Source organism: Chlorocebus sabaeus, chromosome 10 (genome assembly GCF_047675955.1).
Source record: "Chlorocebus sabaeus isolate Y175 chromosome 10, mChlSab1.0.hap1, whole genome shotgun sequence".
Classification (NCBI taxonomy): Eukaryota; Metazoa; Chordata; class Mammalia; order Primates; family Cercopithecidae; genus Chlorocebus; species Chlorocebus sabaeus.
Genome location: NC_132913.1, coordinates 52,235,812 through 52,249,633, shown reverse-complemented (window position 1 = coordinate 52,249,633; position 13,822 = coordinate 52,235,812). Strand labels below are relative to the sequence as shown.

The window sequence follows — 13,822 nt, the reverse complement described above, 5'->3', positions numbered from 1 at the left end:
ACGTTTTTCTATGGATAGTCTTTTTTTTTTTTCTCCAAATGATACATAAAATGGCATTACCTGAGATAAAGTAGAAGGAAACAGGGACAAAGGCTTGTTTACAATTCTACCTCCATGTGCAGTGAAGGTATGGGCAGCTGTACTTAGAAGAATTCTAGAGCTAATTCCTGATGTGAATATGCTAAGCTAAGCCATGTCAGCAATGCTAAACAGTACCACTGAATCCTGCTCAGCGGCTTGTTTTCTTTAAGGGAAAACTTTTCAGAGAATAAAAATCTTGGCTGCAAATATTCTAACTGTGTGTGTTTTAGATATTTTATTGTCCATAACCTAAAGTTGCCCATTTTCCCCAAAATTACAAGAAATAATTATACGTACCCTTGTCAGCATTATAAAAAATACTTTCGCCTTCTCATTTTTCTCTCATTTTTTTCCTACATAGTAGCCCCATTTTGACTCCAGAGTCTGTCTTTCTTAATATTCCATAACCCTTCTGTGCTCCTTATTATCCACTCTGCTTTCTTGGCTAGCAGGTAGGAAAGGATTTGAGGTAATGACTTTCCACATATTCCAGGGCTGTGTCACTCTTACCCTGAAGTAAACGTTATTTGTGTGAACTGGCATTTGTTTTTCATTTGCTGCTTTCTAATTCTTATTCCATCACCTCATAAACTTGCTCTCTTGACTTGTTCCTAAGCTAATAACATTTTATTCTGAAATAAGTATTAATGCCTAACATTTAATGTTAATACTGTCCTATGTGCAACTTACAAGTATGTCATATAAGTTTATAAATTGACTTTACCTATTATATGCAGAAATTGAAGGGGGGAGTTTCTGTATTTCTAGCTTTCTTGTTAATGTGAGGGGTGGGGCATTTTATGTTTTTTCAGGATTGCCTTATTCAATGAAGCAAGCTGGGTTTCCTTTGGGAATATTGCTTTTATTCTGGGTTTCATATGTTACAGGTAAAATACTATATAATTTCTTATATCTGCAACTTCAATTGTGCAATAACTACACACACACACACACATGTGCTGCAACTGAATTTCCTAGTTAATTAGAAAGTGCATCAAAGAATCCTAAAGAATTTAAGCATTTATGCCTGAGGAGATTTACTTTTCCTACTAATCCTTTAAACAGATTAGAAAACGTAGAAGAGTATTATATATTACCAAGCCTAAATCCTTTTCATGTGCCTTTTTCACTTTATGCAGAAAGGAGTAGATGGGGAAGTCATTTTAAAACTTCATTAAGGCTAAGAGAGGACTGTGCTCTGAAAGTGCAGACAGCAGGACTTCGTGGGCAGGTGCATGTGAATGAACAACCTTATTCAGCTGCTGTTTGTAGAGGTAGAACTGAAGTTCTGGTGATCAACCAGCAGGGCTCATCAAGCCTCCCCACCTGGCTTATGCCTGCCCACACTCGCTGCCCGCTACTATCTTTAAATGCAGCAATAAGTTGCTTCTATATCACATCTTCTGTTCTGCTTCCACTTCTTCATGTAAATAGTTCATTCACACCCACCTTTTGTCACTCTCCCATTTAAATGCAGGGTTTACAACTCATAATCATCTCCTCTTTTTGTTGTCCTCGTCCCCGCCCTGTCATCCCACCATCTCACCTTATGACAAACACAGCGTCTTTCCTCTGTCTTAGGATCACTGTGAAAGAGGTGGCAATGATCGAAAACAAACACCACTCACAGGAGTTGCTGCTGTGGTGGATTAGATGCCCTTATACCAGCTAGTGAGTGTTGCCCTGAGCCTCAAGGGGGTCTCCTTGCCTCCATAAGGGACCAATGTGTGGTACGGTTGGAGCTCCAGTGCTCCACCACCGCAGTACTTGCTGAGTTCTTTTCCCTGCCCTGTCCTCTCATTCCCCTTTTCTGGAGTACTTCATCCACAGACCCCTTGCCCAGGAATGTCTGTCTCAGTTCTGCTTCTAGAGATCCTGCCAAGGTGCCATCCCTCGTAAAACCTCAGGCTTCCAAGACCTGCCCAACACTCAGCTATTTTTTCTCAGGCTGACGAAGAGACAGTAAAGCATGAAATCGTTTTCAAATTCAGAGCTAGACAGGCATTGAACTCCCTGCCTTCTTCCTACCCCCCACCCTCAAGACCTAAACTGCTTCTAGTTATTACAGCTCTTTATTTATAACATAAACACCTATAATTTTGTGCTTATTAAGAGTTGTTGGTGTTTAAAAATTGCAGTCTACTTATTGGGGCATTTATTACACTAAAAAAAAAATTCTGATTCAAGGATTTGTCCCTGTCATTCTTAAATTTCCTGTTTCCCATCAGCACTGACAAATAATCAATTTCCACCATAATCACCATTGTTTATTTAAATGCATTGTAAACATTTACACACATTGTAAACAGGTAGGCAGAAAAAATTTAAAAATATGCGCCATCCACGAGTTCAGGACTTGAAGAGAATGAACAGTATACTAAAGCCAATCATATTATACATGAATAAATCATAATGTGAATAACTTTTTCAACTAATGCCATATATAAACCTATAACAATAACTGTGAGAAGTCCTTTGCAAATTCACATGTTGCAAATTTGCTTATTAATGAAAATTACCAACTCATAAATTTGCTTGCACGATCCAAATTCTTAAATAACTAATAAAGGATGACCACACAAAATTGAAAAAAATATATAGGCTGGTTCATTTTTTTTTCTTAATTAGGCTTTTAAGAGCAAAATCTACATGTAGGGTATAATGTTGAATTTTTCTTTATATTGGAGCTATAATTAATCAGTGGTTTGCCTCTAGAATTATTATTTTGCCTTTTAAGGCCACTAATGAGGTATGTTCAGTAAAGCAAGTTTTTCTAAGTTCTGTTTTCATGTTTGTGAAATGCTGGGGAACAAAAAGAATTATGAAAATTTACAGCAAATAATTCTAGTTTGCTTTAAGATTATCAAATTTGTTGATTAACGTAAATTAATTTTTATTGTCTGAGCATACAAAATGATTTAAAAGAAAATTCATCTGTTAAGTAACGTAGATTAATTCATGAATTTTTTAAAAAGTTGCATATAATATATTTAAAGGGAGATCAAAATATTATAGTGATTAATACTTAAGATACCTAAAACTTTTAAGGGAATGTATTTGTAGCCTGTATTTTATAAGCAGATGAAAGCATTTACATTTATTATTGACTAAATTCTTAACACATTCTTACCTTTAAGTGATCATTTTGAACTTTTATTAAATGCTCAGCATTCTCATCCCAACCATACCCTTCTTCAGCAAGCCCTCATGCCATCTTTGAAATTGGCTGCCTCCTCTCTGTGACTTAAGTATATAAATTGTATATAAATTACATAAGAATCAATGAGAATCAAGGAGGAGAATCAATGCCAACTCTGTTGCCAGTAACTTCAGACCTTGGCTAAGCCATTGTAACCAACTGAAGTCTCAATTTTCTCTTCCAAAAAAGTAAAACATGAACATCTACCTCAAAAAGATTTCACATTATGGCTGCATTATTCTCAGCATCTAGCTCATTGATTCTCCTTCTTGGCCAGTGAGCTGCTGTTCAGTTTTCCTGCCTCCAGCGTCTGTCTACTTTCTGATCAGTCCTCCACACTGCTGCAGATTATTTTTATAAACCCTCAGGCTGAACTCTGTAAACTCCCCTAATCAAAACATTCTGAGACTCTGTAAGGACAACAACAACAACAACAAAATATTGCATGTAAATTCCTTCATAGTTGGCCATAGTCTGCATTTTTAGTCTCATTCCAGTTATTCTAACTGCCCTCTCACACTGTGACCAACAGTCACATGCAGACATTCTCAGCCATTCCAGAGAATTCTGTTACCCAGGGAGAGAATAAGCTTTCACACCATCTTCCCATTGATAGTCCTCCTGCCTGACATTCCTTTTCTTCTCTACCTGGTGAAACCTTGTTCTTCCTTCAAGGCATTATTCAACTTTTTTGTGAAGCAGTTTCTAATTTTAAGCAAAGGAAGTAGAATTTATTGATATGTCCTTTGTGTTTGCAGGATATTTTAAAATCTATTAATACTTCTTAGGGCTGGGCACGGTGGCTCACCCCTGTAATCCCAGCACTTTGAGAGGCCGAGGCACATGGATCACTTGAGGTCAGAAATTCGAGACCAGCCTGACCAATATGATGAAACCCCGTCTCTACTAAAAATACAAAAATTAACTGGCGTGGTGGCTCACATCTGTAGTCTCAGCTACTCAGGAAGCTGAGGCGGCTGAGGCAGGAGAATCGCTTGAACCCGGGAGGCAGAGGTTGCAGTGAGCTGAGATTGCACCACTGCACTCCAGCCTGGGCAACAAAGTGAGACTCAGTCTCAACAATAAATAAATTAATTAATTAATTAAATAAATAAAAATATATTTATTAGGTCATTTATCACATTAAATTGGAATCCGATGGGTAGACATATAGCAATCCTACTATATTGATCATTGATTCATTCAACAAATATATACTGATCACCGGTGTGCCAGATATAGCAATGAGAAACATTATCCCTGCCTTTTTGAATCTCACAATATAGTCAAGCAGAAAAAAAACAAAACAAAACATAATTATAGTACTTCATAAAAAATACTATAATAAAAATATGTACGTGACAGAGACTGGCATTTAACCTAGCCTCAAAAGAGCAGGAATGTTCTAGGGAGGAGGAGACACTTCCTCTGTGTATTTATCAAAAAAAAAAAAAAAAAAAAAGTGAGTTAGCAGAGAAAATGGAAACAGATGGAAAAGTGGGAATGCAAAATGCAACTGAACAAATGATTTAGTCTGGCCAAAGTGCAGGGTTGGTGTTTGCAAATGGAAAGAGAGGAAGTTGGAGAGGTTTGCAAAGGCAGATGGAAAGCCTTTCACGGAATGATAAGCATTACCACTTCCTGAGCTAGATGCTGAGCACAATGCAGCCATAATGTGAAATCTTTCTGAGGTAAGTGTTCATGTTTTATATAATGTGAAATCTTTCTGAGGTAGGTGTTCATGTTTTACTTTGTTGGAGGAGAAAATTGAGACTTCGGTAGGTTAAAATGACTTAGCCAAGGTCTGAAGTTACTGGTAACAGAGTTGAGATTTTAATTAAGCGCATGGATTCTGAGGCCAGACTACTAGGGCCTAAGTCCCGATTCTTCTTTTACTACTTCTGTAGAGATCAATTTACTTAACCTTCACGCCCCACTTTTCTCATCTGTTAAATGGTCATGATAGTAGCACCTACGTCTGGTTGTTGTGAAGATTAATTAGTATTTGTAAAGTATTTGGAAAAAGACCTACCAAACAGAAAAGCACCGTATAAGCATTTGCTAGTAGTTTATGGTGGTTATCATTATTATCTGACTCCAAATACAATAACTTTTCCCACCGTCACATGCAGCTTGTCAAAAATAAGTAGAAATAGCGTAAATTCCCACTCAGCTTCTATAAGACAGTAGGCATTGTGGTGGATATTTAAACACCATAATCCTCACACCACTCTTCAAGGGTGCCATATTGCCTTACTTTACAGATGAACTCAAATCTTTCATCCAAGGTCACACAGCTAATAAATAATTTTTATCCAAAGGCATTAATGGGTCTCCCTGAAATATTTTAAGCAGAAGACACAATTAGTTTTATAGTAATCTATGGCCAGATCCACCTGGTCGAGCGAGAATGCTCAGAATGTCTTGGTAGGGAGGAGAAATCAAAGGTGTCTTGGCTGGGGGCCAGATTGGTGGATAAAAGAACTATTAGTGGGTTATTTCAGTACTCCAGACAAGAAATTATGAAGTCCAAAGCTCTACCATAAGGCAAGTTAAGATTACAGATTAGGGGCTACATTTGAATATTTCTGATGCAATCGTTAATAGACTTAGTAACCACAGGAACGTTCTATAGAACGTAATGAAATAAGTTAATGATTAATAAGATAAGTCTGGGGAAATTCTCAAGTTTCTGTTGATACTAATTACAGATTGGAGAAATATGGATAGAGAATCAAATTCCAGAACCAATAACCAAATTAGAATTTATATATTTTAAAAGTAAGATGTCTATGAGATCTTCAAGGCAAAATATTTATTAGGCAGCTAGCTGTAAAAGTCTGAAAGTTTTGAAGGGGGTCTGAGCTGGAAACACAAATTTAGAGGTTATTAACATCTAAATGAAAATTGCAACCACAGTATAAATGAGATCACACTAGTACATCTTGAAGGGTGAGAAAAAAGGCTGGGCTCAGTGGCTTACACCTGTAATCCTAGCACTTTGGGAGGCCTAGGCGGGTGGATTACCTGAGGTCAGGAGTTCGAGACCAGCCTGGCCAACATGGCAAAACTCCGTCTCTGCTAAAAATAAAAAAATTAGCCAGGCATGGTGGTGGGCACCTGCAATCCCAGCTGGTCAGGAAGCTGAGGCAGGAGAATTGTTTGAACCCAGGAGGCGGAGGTTGCAGTGAGCCAGGATGGCGCCATTGCACTCCAGTCTGGGTGACAGAGCAAGACTCCATCTCAAAAAAATAAAAATAAAAAAAAAAGTGAGAAAACAAAAGTCCAAGAATCCAGGGCTTGAACAGAGTGAAAGAAACTGGTGAAAAATTGAGTATAAATGACCAAAAAAGTAGGAAGAAAACCACAAGAAAGAGATGTCACAGAGGCCAAAGGAGAATGGTTGAGAAAACAAAGAATGATCAACAACAACAAAAAACAGTGTTCCGAAAGAGCAAATAAGAGTGAGGTCTAGGAGGTATCAATTGGATATATCAACTTGGAGATCACTTATGCTCTTGTTGAAAGAAGTTTCACTGACATGGGAGGGAATCAAGGGGAAATCATATTGCAATGACTTGCATTTTAATGCATTTCCATATTACTTAATGGATAAAAATGAGAAAGAGAAAAAAGAGAACAAGTATCTCACATTGTGCGTAGCTGTGTACCAAATACAACTGCAGTGTCTTTCTGTAAAAAACATTGAGTTAAATGAAAACAATGAGGGAGACTGACTTTTCATTATGTAATTTCTGTATATATCTATCTTTAACTTCAATTGAAGTTTCTCAAAATGTAAATTTTTTTTTTTTTTTTTTTTTTTTTTTTTTTTTTTGAGACAGAGTCTCACTCTGTTGCCAGGCTGGAGTGAAGTGGCAGGATCTCAGCTCACTGCAGCTTTTGCCTCCTGGATTCGAGCGATTCTCCTGCCTCAGCCTCCCAAGTAGCTGGGACTACAAATGTGCGGCACCACACCTGCCTAAGTTTTGTATTTTTAGTAGAGACGGGGTTTCACCATGTTGGCCAGGATGGCCTCCATCTCCTGACCTCGAGATCCACCCACCTTGGCCTCCCAAAGTGCTGGGATTACAGGCGTAAGCCACTGTGCCAGCCACAAATGTAAATTTCAACAGCCAAATTTCACAGAGTGTCTCTTTCTTAACCATAATAACTATAAAATAAAGTTACTAATTTTATTATATTATAAAACAAATACTCTGACTTTCCTAAATGTATTATTTTCTAAATGCTACCACACCTTTAATTCTCAGTCTTCACACATTGAATACCTATGAAATATTTGATTACCTACATACCTACAATTGAGCCTCAATCTGATAATATTTGCTGCATTCGTTACATCAGGAAAGTAAAATGGAACACTGGCAGTTTGACTTGAGTCTGTTTTCTTTTCTGCCCTGTTCTTTGCATGGGTATGTTAAGTATATATTTGCATCTTGATTGAAAAATATGTAACTGGAAACATTACTGTTTCATAAAAGGTAATGTTTTATGAAAAGAAAGTTAGCCTGGCTCTGCTAATACTGTAACATTAAATTAAATGCTTCTTTAAAATTTCCCTTTTTCTCGATGGTAATTAAGTTAAAGCATGAAAAATATTTGTATTATGTGTAATCTGACATTTATTTAATTGATATTCTTGCCATAGACTTTTCCCTCGTTTTATTGATAAAAGGAGGGGCCCTCTCCGGAACAGACACCTACCAGTCTTTGGTCAATAAAACCTTCGGCTTTCCAGGGTATATCCTCCTCTCTGTTCTTCAGTTTTTGTATCCTTTTATAGGTAAGTTGACTGTGAAGATAAATATTGCAATTATGTGCATAAGCATATGGTCATTTCTGAATAAAATACTTTTAATAGTCTTTAAAGAATATCATTATAGCAGTTGAAATCTTTTCCAAATTAAATATTTACTGATTTAACCATTTTCTTCCTTACTTTCTGGTCCTTTTGATTTATTTTCTATTTCTTTTAAATAAAATGAGGGTTATTTTCACTGGGTTAATGTTTGGGCTTTCTGTACTTGGTAAAAAATTGAATGATCTAGAATAAAGAGCCAATAAGAGAAATAACACATTTCTTATAAGGCTTAATACTTAAAAAAAAAAATGCTAAGGATTTGTGGAAGCCATGTGCTAGGCCAATGTGCTATTTAAAGTTTATACCATAATGGTGAGAATGTCACCTAACACTTCTTAAAAAATGAAATGTTAATATTCGCCAATGGCCAAATTGACTTCATTTTTAAAAATCAGTACTATGGAAGGTGTTGTTCAAACCACTAGTTCCATATGTCTCCACAGAAAGCTAAGAATATATTTCCCAAAAAAGTCTTACTTTTTCAATGGAGGGGATATTTTAGTGCCTTCAAAGTTTTCTATTATTATTCCTCACTTTACGCAGTACATGTGTTCCTGAAAAGAGGTTTGGAAACTGAACTTTAACAACAAAATAAATTGCATTTTTAATAACTAGCAGAACTTGCTACTTAAAGGTATTCTGAGATGAATCAACCTGTAAAGAGAAAATCCTATTTTAATACAAATTGATACTCTGCCATAGATCTGTTGTCCAGTTATCTTTAAAGTTGTCCAAATGGGTAATCATAATATACATTTTAAAGGAGTAGGGTAATGCCAATGTTTGGGAAGTAATAACTGATTGCTTTCAAAATATTTAGGATGAAATATGTGATGGCTTATTGATGACTCTTATTTTAATTATGTTTTTAGCGATGATAAGTTACAATATAATAGCTGGAGATACTTTGAGCAAAGTTTTTCAAAGAATCCCAGGAGGTAAGTCAAAATAAAAATTGGGGGGATTTAAATATATTTATTTTATATAGTTATTTATAGTTAACATGGTTCATAATAATTTATAAATAAAAAATTTGAAAGTGAAATTATTGGATTACTTCAGGTATCTCACAATTTCCGTGATCCATTTTGATCTTAAAGTTCTAATCTACTTTTATACATAATTTAGTTCTTATTTAGCTGTTTGAAAAAATGTTGTTACTATTTATATATTTAGAATACTTTATATTTTAAATTTTTTATGCTTCATATCATTAGCTCTCTGGGCTAATGTTTTTTCATGTAGTATTTAAACTATGTGATTTCTTAAATAAGCAAGCAGGCTATTTTCCCCATTATTTGTATTAAGGTATAATTTAATAGAGTAAAATTAACTCTTTAAAATCTATATTCTGTGGCCAGGCAAGGTGGCTCACGCCTATAATCCCAGCACTTTGGGAGGCAGAGGAGGGTGGGTCGCTTGAGCTCAGAAGTTCAAGACCAGCCTGGTCAACATAGTGAAACCTCATCTGTACACAAAGTGCAAACATTAGCAGGACATGGTATCTGCACCTGTGGTTCCAGCTACTTCGGAGGCTGAGGTGGGAGGATCACTTGAGCCCAGGACGTGGAGGCTGCAGAGAGCTGTGATCATGCCAATGCCCTGCAGGTTGGGCAACGGAGTGAGACCCTGTCTCAAACAAACAAACAAACAAACAAAAAAACCCCAAAAACCTATATTCTGTGAGTTTTGACAAAGACATATAGTCATATAACCACGTCTGCAATCAAAATACAGAACAACACGCCAGGCACAGTAGCGTGCACCTGTAGTCCCAGCTACTCCAGAGACTGAAGCAAAAGGATTGCTTGAGCCCAGGAGTGTGAGCCACATACAGAGAGTCTGTCTCTAAAAATAATAAAAATAATGCAGAACAATTCTATCACTCCCTCCAGTTTCCCCCATTTCTCTTTGTTGTCAAACCCTAATCTCCAGCTCCCCCTGCCAACCTCCTGATGAGATTTCTCTCCCTATAGTTTTGCTTTTTTCAAAATGCCAGGTAAATGACATCATACCATATGTAGCTTTTTTGAGTCTGGCTTCTTTTATTTAGAAAGGTGTATTTGAGATTCAGCTGTGTCTTTAGATATATCAGTAGTTTGCTCTTTTTAACAAATTATTTCTGAGAAGCATTTCATTTTATGGATGTACAATAGTGTATCTATCAGCCAGTTGAGGGACATTTGTGTTGTTTCCAGTTTAGGGTAATTGCAAAAAAGCCAGTGTGAACATTCGCAAGTAGACCTTTTCAACATATTGCTACAACTCCACTCCCTGTTCAACTTTTCACTATGTCATGGTTTTTAGAATAATTCAGAGATCATGTGTCTTTTTGCTTTGAAGAGCTTCTCATCCAAGCTACATAATCTCTCTTTCATTGTGACACTCTCTCTAGTTGCTATTACAGTTGAGGAGATTGATACAAAAACACCTTTCCTCTTAGTGCTTGAATCACTCATTTTAGAGACATACAAAACAAAATGAAACAAAATCTAGAGCCAGAAAGTACACCTATTCCTCACACAGGGTTTAGTGGAACTTGAGATCATGGAGACATAGCTGTCAAATCACAGACTCACTAATGACCAGCTGTGTGACCTTGAGAAGGTTAGTTGTCCTCTCTGAGTTCCAGTTTCCTCATCTCTGAATTATGAATCAGAATATCATCTGCTTCATAGAATAGTTGTGTGAAGCAAAAGAGGTGAGACAGGTAATTCCTAGCACACAGTAGACTTACCCAGTACTGTTAGTCATGATTTTTGTTACCCTGAACTGTCTGTAGCTTCTGTGCCAGTCCCCAAACTCCAAAGCATGAATGCATAAGCTGAGGCCACATAAGTGGGTAGAATGCTAAGGGAAAGTAGTCAGAATATAGTACAAGATGTACGATATAATCTAAATTATGTAAATTTTCTATTTGCATATACAAGTAAGAAAAAATAAGAAAGAAATACTTTTACATGTAAACTGTGGTTATCTTTTAATCATGAGATCCATGGGATTTTTGTGGCGGTTTTCCTGTGTTATTTTTCAAGGTTTTTCTTAAGGGTTTTTCTTTTCTTCTCTGTTTTTTGTTTTTGTTTCTGTTTTTGGTTTTTTTGAGACAGGGTCTCACTATGTCACCCAGGCTAGAGTGCAGTGGCATAATTGGCTCACTGCAGTCTTGACCTCCCGGGTTCAGGTGATCCTTCCACCTCAGCCTCCCAAGTAGCTGGGATTACAGGTGCACACCACCATGCCCGGCTTTGTAGAGATGGGATTTTGCTATGTTGCCCAGGCTTGTCTCGAACTCCTGAGCTCAAACGATCCACCTCAGCCTCCCAAAGTGTTCGGATTATAGGCATAAGCCATCTCACCTGACCTCTAAGGTTTTTCAAAAGAGAATTACTAATTTAAAAATATATTTTATTACTGTATTTTCCTATTCAAAAAGTAGCACCGATTTATTGGAAAAATATTAGAAAACACAGACAAGCAAAATGGAGAAAATAGAAAAGCCTAATAATCTCTTCCTCTTGGGACAACCAGGTAGTAACCATCCTTTCAACCCCCTCCTATTTTTCCTCTTCCTTCCATCCTTCCTTTTATCTTTTAATGTATACTTTCAGAGTTTTAAGAATACATGTAATTTCAGATATTCATAAGAATAATATAACATCATACATCTTGTTCCATAACACGCTTCTTTCTCTTAGTAATATTTTAAGAACATATTCTCATATCAAAACATAAATATATAAATGCTTTAATGCAAGTTCAGTATTCTGTACAGTACCTACTGTACAGTTAGAGTGGCCATAATTAATTTAACTTTCCTTGATAGAAACATTTTGATTGTTAATTTTTATTGATTTTTAATTATACAAGCAATGTATGTATAACACTCTTCATAAAAACAAAACATTATAGAACAGGCTAATGGAAACTTGAAGCCCTCTTCCATGTTATCAGTTTTGTAATCATCAAAAATGATTTTTAAAAATGTAGGTCATGTGGCAAGGAACACAATTTTATTCTTACAGCATCTTCACCCTTTTGGGGTGTGACAGTTTATAATGTTCACTCTGTTTGTATATCTTGTGAGGCATAATATTATGCCAGAGTATTTTTAGAAGCAGATACTATAAAATTCTTACCAAAGTTCTATTTTTATTCTGAAATACATCACTAATAAATTGGCAAGTAGGCAATTGCTTATACTTTTCTCTGGTAGCCAAAACCTTAGCTCTTGATGTAAGTCAAAGTAACAAGAAATGTTGGCATAAAAAATAGTATGTTTACATGCTTTTAAATTTTTACAAAAATTTTATTTTCAAAAATTTCAATTTTCACCTTTCTTTACTGTTGTTTAAACATTTAAAATGCATACTTGGTTGCATTTTTGATAGGTCCGTTTAGGTAATAGATCTCATCATTAGATCATTAGTGAAAAACATCCTTTATGCAAATGGGATCCTAAGTTATTAGGCTCCTACCTGTTGATCACAGCAGTCTGTGTCAGCGTTTATCTAGCCCTTCACTTTGCCAGTGAAGCAAAATGTGTAAAGAGTAAATAGAAATAGATACACGAATAATTTGGTTCAAATTATGTTCACCACAAATATGTAAATAGTGAGTTCAGGGATTTTGGAATTGATTTTCCTGTTTTGTTTCAATTCTTAATTTTATAATGACTAGTTATGGCTGAGTTCAAGTATTCCATTAATATTAATAATTAAATATTCCTTTCCATATATATAATATATATGTACACACATACACATATATACACATCATGTACATATATATACACTACACATATAGAAAATACTAATAATCTATTAACCATATATAAAATACATATATGTGGTAAAAACCTATGTCATTTTGAAATTTCTTTCTTGAAACTTTCTTGTAAGTTTATTAGCCATCTAAGAAAATTAGTGTCATTGTTTAGGATAACAGCTTTTATTTTCTTACCACAATCATTCACTTATTTAAGACTGGATCTCTATAGACTTTAGACTATGCAGAAGTTGATGTACAATGACTTGGTACCACTGAAGACATTGTAACAATATAATGACATGATCTCTGAGTGAAATTTAATATGAGCTCAAAATTTAAACAGTAGTGTCTTCATTGAAATAGATATATAGCTCCTTAAGTGACTATTTTAATTAGCACACCTTTAAAAATATATAAATCCTTGTATGTTTCATTTGAGATTTAAAACGTCTGTTTATATTTGATTATACAAGCAACACATATAATTATATATATTATATATAATATAATATATTACATATTAATTTATATGTTGTATATTAATATATAATATATATTATGTATTTATATAATCACACAATATAATTATATTATATATATAATTTTTGATATATATAAAATATAATTTTCTATTTGTATTTGACCATAGCCAAGAATCTGCCACATCTACCAGTTGCAGCAGCTTCCCTGTGACTTCTGCCCTATCCAGTATGTTGCTTCTGCCAATCAGGGAAACCACTTTTTTCTTGATAAAAGTATAGAAATATATTAAATATTTTAATCTAAATCTTTATTTTTGAAATTTTGTTAAAGTATTACTGTCCAAGTCTCTTGGGTACAGGAAAAAAAAAAACAAAAAAAAACAAAAAAAAACACCCTTAGAAAATGCA

At 35.2% G+C, this 13,822-nt stretch overlaps 1 protein-coding gene and 1 long non-coding RNA gene across 7 annotated transcripts in view; one reads left to right on the top strand and one right to left on the bottom strand.

Annotated features, from left to right (window-relative positions):
* SLC38A11 (solute carrier family 38 member 11) overlaps positions 1-13,822 on the top strand; it is a 57,485-nt gene that overhangs the window by 1,851 nt on the left and 41,812 nt on the right. For 3 of the 5 annotated variants that reach the window (XM_007965183.3, XM_073019767.1, XM_007965185.3), the window contains exons 3-5: positions 894-968; positions 7,953-8,087; positions 9,038-9,103. In XM_007965183.3, coding sequence (XP_007963374.2) covers positions 894-968; positions 7,953-8,087; positions 9,038-9,103 — 276 coding nt within the window. Of the gene's footprint in view, positions 1-893; positions 969-7,113; positions 7,403-7,952; positions 8,088-9,037; positions 9,104-13,822 lie in introns of those variants that run through there. The other 2 variants (XM_073019768.1, XM_007965184.3) reach the window with 2 other exon arrangements.
* LOC103217209 (uncharacterized) overlaps positions 8,009-13,822 on the bottom strand; it is a 104,211-nt gene continuing 98,397 nt past the window's right edge. For both annotated transcript variants that reach the window (XR_490920.3, XR_012094205.1), the window contains one exon: positions 8,009-8,096. This is a non-coding gene — a long non-coding RNA (uncharacterized lncRNA). The remainder of the gene's footprint in view (positions 8,097-13,822) is intronic.